Source organism: Cephus cinctus, unplaced genomic scaffold (genome assembly GCF_000341935.2).
Source record: "Cephus cinctus unplaced genomic scaffold, Ccin1 Ccin1_scaffold0008, whole genome shotgun sequence".
NCBI lineage: Eukaryota > Metazoa > Arthropoda > Insecta > Hymenoptera > Cephidae > Cephus > Cephus cinctus.
Genome location: NW_014332759.1, coordinates 230,679 through 245,840, shown reverse-complemented (window position 1 = coordinate 245,840; position 15,162 = coordinate 230,679). Strand labels below are relative to the sequence as shown.

Here is a 15,162-nt window from a genome sequence, read left to right as displayed (position 1 = left end):
AAAACCTATCGGGAACTATAGAACTCTCCTAGAACTCTTAAAAAAGCTTATTGTTGGAACATTGTTCAAAATTGAGATGCTACACGGGTGTCAGCTCCAGCACCACACTTTTTTAAAATCTCTTAAAAATGTTTCAACAATAGGCTTTTTCAATAGTTCTCGAGGAGTTTTATAGTTCCTGGTAGGTTTTAACAATAGTTCTGGTACGTAACATCGGTAAAATACCTATTAAGGATACTAGTCGCACCATATGCTTTAGTGCAGGTATGCATAAGGAGCTGGCTTCCAGTGTTGTTTTCAGACTGTGCTTCAAACAGTTCCGAAATAGTTCTCTCTAGTACTCAATGTTGGGACCATAGTTCCGCTTGGAACTATTGTTAAATAATGATGGAAGCTAGCACCGCATCGCTGCACTCCTTAACGCAGGCAGGCTAATACGTGATGGCTTTTGGCTTAGTAAATCTTATGGAGCTTACACTGTACACTTGAATTTAAAATTACAAAAAAAAATATTTAGGCAATATCTGATAAGCGGCCTCTCTCTAAGGGTTGTTCTGGGAATCAGTTGTAAGTTGTGGAGAATCTCTGCCCGCCAGGCTACCCATTCGTGATCACGTTCAGTTCGGCTACGACGGGATATGCATTATCAACGGAGGCGATGATCACAAAATTCTATTCCCGGACTCGCCGCTACGATTTAACGCCATGTTTATGGTATCGCCTAAAACCGTAGCGTTGTGCATCTCCTTACTGATCTCTGGTATAAGTGAGCTAAGAGCGATGCCTTTTCGAACGTTACAATATAAACGCACGTTGACATTTCAAATCCTGGCACTTGGTCCTCTACGAGGGCATAAAGCCACAAGTTACAAGAAGAAGAAGAAGACATTCAAATAGATGTTTAATTTAAGAGCTACATGATAAAATATTTTTCATAAACTGTCGGTTTAATCTTATAAGAAAAGTGAAATATGAACAACGTAGAACGTGTTAAAGCTGCTCTTCAAGAGTCATCGCTTACGGTGAAGAAAATAACATTGTCATATGTTGAACGGTTATTACCCGAAATACAGGGATGTGATACAATCATTCTTTTCAAACATGCAAGTACCTTGTTTTCAATTAAATTTATATTCATATGTTGTATCAGATTTTCTAGACGTATGATTATATTTGTTTTTATAGATAGCGATGTATAGCCTTATATGTTTAGTTTGTCAATGTAGTATGAGATTGTATATAAGTAAACTCTCTTGTAGGCTGCTCCAGAAAATTTAGTTTTACAAAATGATTCGGAGGGATATAACGACAGCTTTGTTCACGAAAGTAATATATTTGTATCTAACTGCATGTGGTAAGCTTAGGATGATGTGCTATTGTAATATATCTTACAGAACTGGATCTAACTGGCTCTCCATTGCAATGCTCATTTAGCGATGAGTGCCAATTCAATTCCTCTGTAATAATTCCAAAACGCCAATGGAGAAAAGAAGAAGAAGAAATTTTACCTATATCTAGGATGCAGGCATGGTCAGTGTGTAAAATAAATATCTTTTCAAGTTATAAGTGTAATTTTATAAATTAATTCATTCTTAAAATTTAGTATATTTTATTTTGAACTATGTTCTGTATAATCAAAAAGTATTCTTTTTTAATTTCTAGTGTGTCAGTAAATGAATGCATTGAAAATTTGGATAAATGTTGGGCAATTCCAATTCTTTCCATATGTGATGGACAAGATAAGGAGAAAACAGTATTATTAGGAATATACAATCAATCAAAATGGTTCGTTACCATTATAGCACGAATTGCAGAATTGCAAGGGCTTAAAAAAGTTATTAATGGCATACCTATACTAATGCAGGAACATGTTAAATTATCAGGTGTATATGAACATCAAGTATGTTGTATAAGATAATCATTCATAAATTTTCTTTATTTTCAAACATTATCTAAAATATAGGTATGGACATTTGGAAAAGTGTTTCATCTTGACATTGTTCTTTATTATTTAAGATAAACGTATCTGTTCTCAGTGTTTTTGAATTATTTGGATCAAAAGCAGAAACTATGGATTGGATTGAATTTCCTAAAAGTAGTTTTGCAGGATGCTTATATCTAGAAGCAAGATCAACAAATTTATCATTTTACACTTCTTCAAGAATATCATCATGCAATTTGGTAAAGAATTTGGTTCCTGCAATGAATATGCTGTCATTCCTTTTTTTAAAGGTATATGTGTTATGATGTTATAGATCATGGAAATAGCTGCAGGTACAATAATGAATGACTTGTGGAAAGAAATTATACTACTCAGTCAATACTTGTCAATACTTGATACATATGAACAAAAGATAACGAATTTGCATCAGAATACAGTGCCTATAAAGTTTCCCCAAGATTTTACTACTTCTTTTTGTAAGGTAATTACTTAAAATTTTGCTTTTTTCTTCAAAGGAAGCATGATAAATACAAGTTATATATAGCGTCTTACTTCAATAACAAATATTTAGCCTTGTGAAGAAATAATGAGAAAGATTCATGGACTTTTAAATGGTGATAGCACTTTACCTGAGTGTGGTGACGATATTGATATGCCAGCCAGCTATTCACATTGCGCTGAAAATGTTACAGGAAAATATATTCTACAGAAAATTTTGATAAATGTTTATTTTCGAGAAAATACAGATTTTGTCGATGCACTGTGGAGGATTCTTATTGGTATGTGAGGATTCTAATGGATATATTTGTTTTCTTATTATTAGGTAATAAATTTAATCTTTACATTTTTGATAAGGTTGTGCCAGATATGAAGAAATAATGGATTCGTTTTGTATGATTTTTGAAAAATTGCTATCAGAGGGTTACGAACCCGAGGTACGTGATTATTTAGCTGAAGGAAATTAATTAAAAACAGCATTGAATTAAATAATATATTAATTGAAGTATACAGTTATGCATGACTGTTAAACACAAATCACGTTTTTCAGTTGGATTCAACAAACTCTACTCGAATCGCAAGAATCATATTTTCATTGAGGCAACGAAAATCATTGCCACCGCTATTGACAGGTAGTTTACCATTAGAATTATTAATTGATGCTGGATTTGGCAAGCTTAGTAGGGATTACAAGTTCTTGCTCAGCAATTTAAATTTGCTTGAACCTTACGAGATGTTTCAAGAAATTGGAAACGTATCATCGGGTGAATTTGTGATTAGAACTTACAGGTTTGAAATTAATCAGAATATTATATATTACAATCCAATAATTCTAAGGATGTTGTTCGATAATTCTGTATTTGTACGCATATAGAGAAATGTTAGCTTTACAACAATTTTTTTTACATAATCGCAAAAAATATTTACAATTGTTACAACGTCAAATAAATTTTCCATTAAAACTCCAATACATTTTACAGGAAAAAGCTACTCTCCTTGGCACAAATTCATCTCTGTTTAGAATTTTCTTTGTTTGCTCAAACACATTTACAAATGCCAACAACCAATTTACAGCCTTTGTTGAGTAATGCTTATCGACAATACTGCTGTGAAGGATCTCCTATGCAATTATTATCAGATGCATCTGAAACTGCTATACATCAGTTAATAGTAAACTGTCCCGACGATGTTGCTAGACAAATAGAGAAAATGTAAGTGCAATATTTTACGTAAAGTATTATAATTAATTCTACTCTTTAAATAGTTACTTTTGCCATCCCTTAATCTGTATATTATTACGACGCTCTATTAAATGCACATGACTATTTCAGACCACCCTCAACGTGGCGATTGACGCTCAGTTCCGAAACTTTTATGAATAGGTACAGCACAGTTACGTATTACAGTCGCAAGCCTATTTTTCCGCCTAATATATATTGTCCAGGCTAGTATAACATTTTATTGTAACAACTTTATTTCACTAGATCAGCTATTTTTGTATTTACTTTTACCATATACTTTAATCATGTTTATTTCTATTAATATAAGTTATACTTTCACTGTATAATGTATTATTACAATTTGCAGATAATATACATGAGGATAAAGGAGAAATAACATATCATTCGACTGTCGTAACATGCCTCTCACATAGAAACCCATGATTAGCGGTTAGAAGAAAATAAATTAAACAAATATAGAATGGATATTACAAAATTAAGAAAATTAGTATTATAGTGGTGATTAAGCAATTAAATATTTAGCAGTTCAATGTTGCATTCGTTTTAAAAGCTGTACATATTCTACGAAAATATATTGTTTTAACATAGACAGTATCAGAATTCATTGGTTTTGTATATAGGATGACTCCACTCAATGGACAGGCCCCAGTATATGGATGTCTCATGTAAATTATATCTATAAGTAGATACATAGTGATTTTAATATGAGTATTCATCACTGGAGGCTTTTCTTACGATGGTCATTTATTGGTAAATTTACCCTAGACAGATTCCTCACATTAAACTTAGACATAAAGTGTTCTTTGAATAAAAAACAATGATCCATATTCGTATCACCCTGTTATAGTGGAATTAGTACGTTGCAGTTGTAGGCTGTTAGTATCTGCAGCCTAAAGGTGATGATAATAGGTAAATATTAATACGGAGCTATATGTTTATAATTTAGAATATTGAATACATTTTCAAAAATATCGTACATGATCTCTGTAAACCAATTATACATATCCTCTTTTATAGACAACACTTTACATATCACCAAACGGTAGGGTCAGACCAAATAACACTAATGTATGAACCTACAATTATGTTTTCAAAGAACAGAGTGAAATAAAAGTTAGTTAAAGAAAAATTTATAAGTTATAAAAGACTATGGAGTATCCAATATCCCCACAAAAACACTCTAGTGTAAAAAAACTTCGTCAAGTACAGCATTACTGTACACACATTAGCCACTGCATACCTGCGTATTATATGATCTAGCACTAGCTCATTTTAATTGTATTTTCGAAATTTCTTATAATATCTTCACTACTCTTTTGTATCATCTACTACTGCTTCTTATATACAATTATGATTAAATGGTCATTTAATAATTAATAAAACGTGAGGAGGTTCCTTATCGAATACTACTTGGCGAGTCTGTGCCCAAAATTGTACAGTATCGACTTCGGGCTGAGCACGCAAGGTCTGAATTGTCGATGGAATTATGAAGACTTATTTATTATGCACTGCGTATATTAGATTTATTACTCATTTATTATATAAATTAAATTTGCAGATTTTATAGAAAAATCTTTATTTTCAAAAAATTTCAGATTTGCCTCGTGCATAAACGCTCGTATATAAGCTTATACAAGTGCTAGAAGTTTAAAGCATACATTATTCTTTCATAGAAAATTTAATTTTTAAAGCTTTCAGTATTTTTATATATATGTCCTATCTCAGTTAATGTTGCGTTTTTCAGAAAACCACGATATCTAACATAGTAGTAGAAGGGTCACTAACAATCCTGAATTATGCGAATAAATTTTATGTAAAGTAGAAATCATAAGCACTTGATAAAATTTATTCATTTTGTTATGCCATGCTGCTTAAATATATTCCAACTTTGTTTGCCTTTAACATACAATCAATTTAAAAACACTTTTTTTTCATAACTTTCTATGTAGCGAATGTTAACAATATGGTAAAGTTGTTTAAGTCGTACCACTTTTTATATTTTTATTAATAAACTACTTACCGATAATTGAGACAGAAAAGATTCTGTATATAAATTACAAATGTTATTACAGTTGCATAGTTATTTAATTATTGCGACGGTACGATTTAGACAACCTTCTCCTATCTCTTGTAATTGTTATATATTGCTTTCAAGTTACTTTCTACGTTGTTTGTATTGTTAAATTACGCTTAATTTCATAATACGTTGTTACGTAATTTACATGGAACAAAAATGAGATCTACTGAGAAATTAAATATTTTAATTAACCCTTATGTCAATACTCAAGCTCATGTGCGTTATTCAATGTCCAGGGTACTCGTGTACCTTTATATCCATTATACCCTATAATCCATACAATAAAGCGGGTCTATGACCCGGAATTTCCGTCTCGATGTGTTTACTTGAAATCTGCAGGGTTAAAGAGAACCTTGGGAAGGGGACGAGACGAAAAGAATTATGACGAAGGCCCTATAGTTATGCGAGGGGTTCAGTAGCGTTACCGTCATTGTCAAACGGGACCTGGCCCGATGCGGACGTTGGGACATCCAGTAAAATTTTGTGAACGCTGTGCTTTGGTGTTTTGCGTTATTTTTTATTGTAAACATTGAAATGTGTTTTTTTTTTCATTCAGAATATTAACAAGAAAAATGGAAGAGTTATCGGGATGTGAATTTGCAAGGTATAGATGAATACATTTATATGAAATTTCCATTCTATAATGAATGAATATACTGTTATAAAAATTCTAATTAATTTCATATAAAATATTGACTGCTGAAGAAAGGGCTGCTTATTTGAGGCAGTTATTAGGAGAGGACTCTGCTGCAGACGATAACAATCCATCGGATAGCAACAACGAACATTTTATTCCGTTGCCAGAAGGCCATCGCAGGGTTCAGAAATTTTAGACCACGAAGATACTGGTATTATACAGTGTTATTTTTATACTATGTAAATTATAAGTTGTATATGTATAGCGCACATTTAGTAGAAGATCGAAAGAGTGAAGCAGATGATGCAAGCGAGAATGATGATGATCTGGTTGAAAGTGAAGGCAGTAAAGAACCATCAGAGTCGACGACAATTTTTGTATTGAAAGATAAGATGATTTGGTCTCCACTCGACACCACCAGCGCAGCATCCAACCGCAGTGCGTAACATTATCCGGCAGAGAAGTGGTCCACACAGAAGAACGGAAATGCTCTCGATTTCCAATACATTCAAGAGTGTCTTCACTGTCGAAATGGTCAATATTATTTTGCGTCATACAAATAAGAAAGCGATTACAATTTACCACGCGTACAACGAGGAAAATCCTACGAAGAAGCAACTGGTATGGAAAGATCTTACACTTCAATAATTTTATACATTTTTGGGAATTTTGATAAAGTCTGGTGAAAATAATTCGAACACTGACTATGCAACTGACATCTAGTGATCCACTTCATATCCATTATATCCAGCAGCGATAGTTATCAATCGATTTTGGAATATTGTAAGATTTATTCGATTTGACGATGCAAATACTCGAGCTGTTCGCATAAAGGAGGATAAAGCAACTCCTATACGCGATATATGGACTGTGTTGAATTGAAATTTATCAACACTATTCAAACTAACTGAATGTTTGACAATCGACGAGCAACTTTTCCCATATAGAGGTCGAACGAGGTTTACACAACATATTCCATCAAAACCAGCAAAGTATGGATTAAAAGTATGGTCGATATGTGATGTTGAAAATTCACTATCTAGTCAACTTTACACAGGGAAATCTACAATCGGTCGCGAAACAAATCAAGGTGAAAGAATAGTAAAAGATTTGACCTCGCCTTATAAGGGATCAGGTAGAAACATTTCGATGATAATTCTTTTACTACTCTACCCTTGGCGAAACATTTATTATCGCGGAACCTCACAATTGCTGCGACCCTAAAGAAGAATAAAAAATATATTTCTGCGGAGATGGCTGCATTCAAAATCCGTATAAAATTTTTAACATTACATGGATTTCACGAGAATGTCATTATATGTGTAAAAAAAATAAGGCAGTTATACTACTATTCACGATGCACTCAAATATGACGATATCAGAAACCGGAAATTATTCAATATTATAACAAAACCAAAATTTGTGTTGATACTATGGATCACGATGGATCAGATGCTATGGCGATACACTGCACACAGGCGGACTTATCGATGGCCTCTTGAATTTTTTTAAATATTCTTGACATTGCCAGTCTTGCTTCTTACATAATTTATTTTGAAAATAATAAAATGCTCAAAAAGAAAGCAAACCAATGCCGATTATTTTTACGCCAACTGGGTGAAGAATTTTGTATGCCAACAATTGGAGATCGTTCTCAAAATAGTCAGGGGATGAGAAATTTTGCAACAGAGCTGGCCATCGAAAGCATATACGCCAAACCTGTGAATCTTCGAAGTGCTTCGAAGCAATACTGTAATAGCAACTGGGTCTGCACAAACGTTACGTCCTACTGGACGCAAGGTTGTCATTGGCTTATGTTATATTGGTTACAAGAGTTCATTTAAAAAACGTAGGAAAACGCGAAAATCGTGTCAAACTTGTAAGAAACCTGTTTGCGATGAACATGCAAACGCAATTACTAAGTATAAAGAGTGTAACCTATAAAAATTCGTTATGAGTTCATTTAAAAAAATTATAAATCACAATAAGTTATTTTCAAACTAACAATATCAATATTTATTTATTTACTTTGTATTTGTTGTCATGCTTAATTATTATTTTAATTTGTTAGCTTATAAATTTAATACGAGTGGTACATTGACGTATGCGGGTACACGGGTATTGAACAAACGTAGATTCAACTTCATTATTTGGATTTTATAACTTTTTTTTTTTCCAAACTGAATATATATTTATATATCGATGTGAAATTGACGAAATAAGGAGGATTTTAAAGCAATTGTGGATAGTTTGACGGGAAGTTAAAAAATTTTATGTGGGACAACGGAAAAGGGTAGTCGGGTATTGACATAAGGATTAATTCAAATTTTTGTCATAACACAGAATATGATGCAACTTGTGAATTGTTATTTTGAGACATCAGATGTAAATTAAAAGTAAAAAATTTAATAAATGTAATAAATGGTTTCAATGTTTCATATGTAAAAAAGGTTTATTTTTGGGAACAATTGAAATAACAGGTAAATTATGGGAATATGGAATACGTTTCCTTATATCCCAGATAGCATACAAATTCTATAGTCATCTTTAACACACCTAAAGAATACTCTTCTGTCATATTAGATATCTGAAAGATAACTTATTACGGTTTGCTTTAAAATTATTTACTAATAATAATCAGAATACTACAATTTGTGACCTTAGTACGTATCTAAATTAGTAGAAAATTATATATCATAATTTGATATTGATAAATTAAGATCCGCTGTTAAAATGAGAAATTTTAACTTAAAACAAATTAAAAATACAATCTCTCAATTACTGCTATAATAATTTAGTATAGTGGTTATATTGATTGACCAAAAATATTAGGACAAGTCAAAATGTCGACAAATTATAATTCTAAGACACTGTGAATTAATATTACATAATTCACAACATCTATTCTGTTCATACACAACAAAAGCTGCTTCTTAAGTCGTTTCTTATAATATGGATTCGTGAATATTTTTGACTGTACATACAATTGTATTTTGATTGTACAATAACACAACCATAAAGAATTAAATTAAAAAAAGACTGTAGTAAATCATATTTATGTCCATAGTTAATTGTTTTTTAATTTACACTCAGAAGTATCTGGTTGGACGATACTTGAAGTAAAAATGGCAGTGAAGTACTGAGAAAAAATTTTTCCCATATATTGTTCTTTTTTCGCAGGCCAGACACCTTCCAGGAAACCGATGTGACCACCTCTTGAAGTTACAATTATCGCTACGTTGGATGACTTATTCACTTCGTTTATAGGAATTGCTGCGAAGTGTAATTAAAAGTAATCCGTTAGTACTTTCGATTTTGTTGAAGCTTCCTTATCACTTTAGATTACAAATTTTAGTATTAAGAAGTGATTCTAATATTCAATAACAGAAATATCAATCAATCAGGATAAATAAATATTTAAATATTATATATCGGCTATAATTAAATATATAATACAAAATGTATACATATTACCTTCGAGAGGTTGGAAAGGATCGTCTGCCGCACTTAGGCACAGAAGAGGAACTTCAATTAGATGCAATTTGTTGTGTAACGTTGCATTTGAGTAGTAATCTTCAACATCTTTGTAGCCAAAATGTTTGACAGTGAAATTCGTGTCGAATTCTCGTACCGTTTTACTCTAAACAAAAAGATAGAATAAAGGGATAAAAACGATTTAAGATAACGGCAGCAATAGACTTGATACATTAATAGCTAAAGTAATTGCACAATATTAACCATTGGTTAATTAAAAATGTTTAATTGACTATATTAATATAAATTCATATACTCTTACTTATCCCTTACCTTGAAATAAAATCATTTCTTGTTTAGTTTTACAAAACATACAATGATCTATATATATATATGAATTTTACTGAAGTAATTGTGAGACCTCAGAAATAAAATTATAAAATTAAATGTGATTTCATTAGCTGAGTCATTGGCTCGTTGAAATAGCAATATTTTTTCAAAATATCTCAGCTTCCAGCCAGTAAAAGTAGATTAAATTTGTAGGAGACACTTTTTTTCACATTAAATATTACTACGATGATTTTTAAATTCAAAATCTTGAAACTTGTTGATCATTTTTTATTGCAGTATTTAAACAATATGTAATATGAACATTTTTTAAATTATGAATCTCTGTCCCTCCGCTTGTCTCAAAGATAATACCTTATGTAGGAAATATTTCTGTGATGAACAATATACATTGAATTCACAGAAATTGGAATACTATTATTATGATCCTAATCGAATGACCTTCTAGTCTAATTAGTTTGATATTCAAACGTATCGACGATCACAAATAGATAGATATAGACGTGAACGATTTTTGGAAACAACTCACCTTTAGAACGTTTTCCATATCCAAGTCAAAAAATGTTGAATTTTGGTGATAACGCTCGACGGTACGACAAAGATTTTCAGTTAAATGTTTGTTCAACATCAAATTTAGATAAGGCTTCTCAATACTCTTCGTTCCTTCGAAAACGTTCCAAGGTACAGAAATGGCTAATGCTGCATTTAACTTTTTCTTTGCTAGAGGTCCTAATTGTGCTAGATAATTGCCGAGGATCAATCTAGAAATAAAAACATATTAATGTTTTTGAATGAGCCAATAATACTGATCCTAAACTATATTTAATAACTGTTAAGAGAATCTAGCAAACACAATGTAATAATTACATTTTGTCAATATTACAAGTTTTTTTACACAATAATGTAATAATAGTTATTAAACAATTGATTTACGTAATTATGTCCATAAATAGCAAAGTGTAAGCATTGCCTAGATTTATTTGTTACCATACATTTCCCAATAACTTCAAATTCTTTGCATACTTTACATTTTGTGTTTATTTGTTCTTGTACAATAAACGTGTAATGTTTTCTAATATACTGTTAATATCTTAGTGATTTTTTATTAAAAAATTTGTAATAAAAAAAAAGCTTACCCTCCCATTGATATCCCTGTAGCACCAATTGGTACGGTGGGATGAAGTTTTCTGACATGCTCTACGACTTCTGATAAATCTTCACAGTTTGCAGCACAGTAGGTTCGTGGAGTCTGAAGAATAAAGAGTTATTAATTATTATATATATTTGTAGATATCAAAGAAATAAAAAGTGACAATAATGGTACCTTTAGCTTCACACCTCCTAAGCCTCTGTTATTGAAAGTAACACACCGAACACCAATATCCTTTGCAGCACCAACGAGGCATTTTATGTATTCAGCTTGGCTGGCCCCAGTTAAACCCGGAAGTATAATTATTATTGGGGATTCAGATGAACAACTTTCTTCTGCCCAATCAAGGGCCACCTCACCACCATCAGATAAGGTCAGGATTTCCCTAAAACAATATTCGTCATCAAACGAAGCAGTTACTGACTTATTGAGCATATATGGTCAGCAGTGCATCAATAGAGAACTCTATTATATAAATTTAAAATTTGATCTATCGTTTAAATTTGTAACCTCCATTGGCATGCAATTCTTAATAAAAAATCTGTAAGTGCGATAAGCTTTTCAAGTTCTAATTGAGAAATATTTCTCATTGGGTTGGATTGGACTTATATGAAGTATCCAAGCTCGAAGAATGTAATTAAACGTTAAAATAATAAGTCTAATATTAAGAGAATCAGTTGTGCGAAATTGCAAATTACATGGCACATGAGTGACTTATGGAAGTCAATAGGAATAATCATATGACTGTATATAATATTGACTTTTTAGACTAATGTAGAAAGAAAATCTTTTACAGTAAAATTATTTCCACATGCCAGATGACTTTAATTACACATAATATGTTTTTTAACGATTAACAAGTAGCTGCGACTTGTAATAGCATTATCATATTATTAACAATGCAACACATTTTTTGATAAAGAATTTTAAATGTGTACTATGATATACATATATTTAGATTTGTGGATTCGCTATCATGAAAACATATGTATGTGTATGAGCGTAAGAGGCGAATTCCGAATTTGAAATGCACCGTAAAAACAATGTTTTCCACCTACATTTTCGGTACACTAATGTTCATACATTGTAATTTCTTCTGGCTTGAAAAGTTCAGTATATTTATATTTTGTTGAAATCGTATTCCTGTTTCATTTTTAAGATTTTGAAATCAGCATACGGCATTTGTTTTGAAATATGCAGATGTTCTTAAACACGGCGCAGAATGACATCTTTAGAATGTCGTTTCAATGTCGGCATTTACATACGTTGTCCATTAATCTTTTTTCATCATTTATTATTATTTTATTATTATATATTTTATAGTTATTGAAAATAAAAAATTTTTTGGAACCTTACATGCGTGTAATCATCGATAGGTTTTTTGCTTTATCTTATTTTCTAAATTAAAAAAAAATGCATAAATTCATTGAATGTTTTTTGACCTGTCAGCGGACGCGTCAAGCCAACCAGTGAGTGTGCCGGTAGATGACCGATAACTGGACCATATATCTTATAAGAATATCCTATTCATGTGAAGCAAATTGTCAGATGGATGTCAGAAATGTATCCTATAAATGGTAGGATGTGCAAAAGACGGACAGAAAGACATCCGTAGGTGGGACAAACATACTTCAGAATAACATCTGCAAGATTTCATTTGCGGATGTGTATCGTATGTCAATAGCGACGATTGACGACGTCTGCATGACATTTTTAATATCCCAATGTTGTGTGGATAAGATTTGACCGCGAGACTGCGCGTAGGTGTTTCGTATAGCAAATGCGTTAATTTAATATTTTCGAAGAAAATGTCCACAGTAACTTTGGTATCGCACAAGTATCGCAATATATGGACACCAACAAGTTTTTGGATAGTAAGAACATGAAATATGAATGTTCCATTTTTGTAATGTATTCTTCTTTGCATTATGCATAATATGCAAATTAAAAAAAATATGACGGAATGAATATCTACCTGCGATATTGAACTCTAGGCAACAATCGTGATCGTAATACACTTGCAAAAATCGTTTGGGCCCTCGACTCGAAACACCAAAGCGTCGGCCAGAACTTGCTTCGGAGGATAGGCACATGTTCTTCCAGGAAGTTCAGGAAAGGTCCTGGAGCACAGACGAGAAGCGGTTTCTGAAAAAGATGCGAAGTTCATTGGCAACGAGGATGAATGCAAACATGCTCGAGGGATTAAGCTATTTGTCTATTACTGAAGCGACCGCAAACGATAATGAACCTCCATACGGTATATAGTCATTTCCTGGCTGTCGGCAGTCACCGGAAGTACAGTCCTACTAAGGTCATATTAATAATAGCTCTTCATTGATCCGGATGAATGCTGCTTAATATTTTAGCGATTTTATTCTTATCGTTATAGAGATATAATCTTTAGTTTTATGAAACTTCCAACTCAATTTTGTAACATTTGTTAGTTTTTATTTATTATTGTACTATTCATTCATTTTCCAAGTTTCCAAACCTTGACTGACATCTAATAACCGTGTCACCCGATATAATAATGAATGCGTTTTCTAATTCATGTAACGTAAGTCTACCTACTTCGCAGAGATAATCGTGACCGGAGCTTTCGATATTCCATATTTATATCGTTTCATTTGCTGGCTTGTTTCATTTTTTTTTACTTGACCAGAAGATAATAAAGCTAATAAGAAACAAAGACATCTACCATTTGCAATTATTACAAGTATATTGCTTGATATATTTTTATTCCAACTAAATAATGTTAGCTTCATATGAAAATGCCTTTTGCTGGAAACTTTAGTAAAATTTATAAGCAGCATACATTGAATTTTCAATTGACATATATTAACTTAGCTCAACATACATTGAAGTAAAATTTTATAACTGTCACAAGGAATACAAAAGACTTGCAAAATTTTTACTTAAAGAATTTAAAAAAAATTAAACCATAAATAAGATACCAATATCACAGTTGCTAGTATCTTATCAAAATATAATATAACAAATTCAGTATCACTTATCCAAGTGATTTACGTATTTCCTACTCGAATCAATTAGTTATCAGTTACTTAGCGACGGTGTGAAAGAGATAAAAAAGCTTTAACAAATTACGAAAAATTCAAATATATTCCATTCAAATAATTGACAAATTAACTCCCACAGAGTCAACTCCTAATTGTATGTCACCGACTAATGGCTGGTCAGATTAATAAAGATTGATAAGAATGACCAAGTGAATAAAAGACAATTCACAAGAATAACAATATATTTTCATTGGCAATATAAGGTATATGTCTAATTTGAAAATAAATGTTCAATTTACAGTACTGACAATCTCGTGTAAGCAATAACGTTTTTCATGACGCTAATGTATTTAATGTATGCTCAGCGTAATACGTGTGTAATATATCTATGATCGATATGCACACTGACCTTGACTACTTCGAATAAGTAGTAACTGCAGAAACCGATGCCAGCAAGTACACCATAATATAATTTTGGCACGTTCAATGCGCTTTCAAGAATATCAAGCATGGTCCTCGATAATATTAGAGGAGCCAGCCGTTTACCGATCGAGTCTGAGTAAAGATAACGACTGAACGACAGTCCAGTTGGTGAACGACACACGCGCATCACGATGTATTAGTTAGACGGACTATAAGCACTGCGTGTTCACGTGAAGCTTTCATTCCTTCCACCTCCCACGTCTATGATTACTTGCGTAATCAGTACAAACTCGTTTAAGAAGTAGGAATCGTGGACTTTGACACCTTGACTTATTGTTATATACATATAATCTAG

At 32.0% G+C, this 15,162-nt stretch overlaps 2 protein-coding genes across 5 annotated transcripts; one reads left to right on the top strand and one right to left on the bottom strand.

Moving 5' to 3' along the window:
* Nucleotides 1-709: 709 nt before the first annotated feature.
* On the top strand, nt 710-4,275 carry LOC107274634 (protein zwilch homolog). Of its 4 annotated transcripts, none has more exons than XM_015753929.2 (12): nt 716-1,103; nt 1,260-1,326; nt 1,395-1,530; nt 1,663-1,900; nt 2,017-2,181; nt 2,256-2,423; nt 2,514-2,721; nt 2,798-2,877; nt 2,991-3,229; nt 3,421-3,651; nt 3,772-3,822; nt 4,028-4,275. In XM_015753929.2, exons 1-12 carry the CDS (start codon nt 972-974, stop codon nt 4,029-4,031), a joined length of 1,719 nt encoding a protein of 572 aa, XP_015609415.1. In that variant the 5' UTR covers nt 716-971; the 3' UTR covers nt 4,032-4,275. The 4 variants fall into 4 exon arrangements, with proteins under 4 accessions (XP_024945011.1, XP_015609415.1, XP_015609407.1 ...); XM_015753921.2 differs by having other exon boundaries at nt 717-1,103; nt 3,772-3,884; XM_025089243.1 differs by lacking the exon at nt 2,798-2,877 and having other exon boundaries at nt 710-1,103; nt 2,991-3,072; nt 3,772-3,884.
* A 4,553-nt stretch (nt 4,276-8,828) lies between these two features.
* LOC107271001 (phospholipase ABHD3) lies at nt 8,829-15,162 on the bottom strand. Its single transcript, XM_025090084.1, has 7 exons — nt 14,794-15,162; nt 13,343-13,512; nt 11,542-11,752; nt 11,354-11,466; nt 10,747-10,978; nt 9,870-10,035; nt 8,829-9,668 (listed from the first exon to the last, which is right to left on the bottom strand). The coding sequence occupies exons 1-7, from the start codon at nt 14,992-14,994 to the stop codon at nt 9,463-9,465; spliced, it is 1,299 nt and encodes a 432-aa protein (XP_024945852.1). The 5' UTR covers nt 14,995-15,162; the 3' UTR covers nt 8,829-9,462.

What these genes read in the sequence shown, in the direction of transcription:
- LOC107271001 (XM_025090084.1), bottom strand. Translation starts at nt 14,994, where the DNA reads ATGCGCGTGTGTCGTTCACCAACTGGACTGTCGTTCAGTCGTTATCTT. An exon ending in ACTTATTCGAAGTAGTCAAG is followed by an intron (nt 13,513 to 14,793) that starts GTCAGTGTGCAT and finishes CATCTTTTTCAG; the next exon opens with AAACCGCTTCTCGTCTGTGC. An exon ending in CCTAGAGTTCAATATCGCAG is followed by an intron (nt 11,753 to 13,342) that starts GTAGATATTCAT and finishes ATATTGTTTTAG; the next exon opens with GGAAATCCTGACCTTATCTG.
- LOC107274634 (XM_015753921.2), top strand. Translation starts at nt 972, where the DNA reads ATGAACAACGTAGAACGTGTTAAAGCTGCTCTTCAAGAGTCATCGCTT. An exon ending in ACTGTGGAGGATTCTTATTG is followed by an intron (nt 2,722 to 2,797) that starts GTATGTGAGGAT and finishes ATTTTTGATAAG; the next exon opens with GTTGTGCCAGATATGAAGAA. An exon ending in GCTAGACAAATAGAGAAAAT is followed by an intron (nt 3,652 to 3,771) that starts GTAAGTGCAATA and finishes TGACTATTTCAG; the next exon opens with ACCACCCTCAACGTGGCGAT.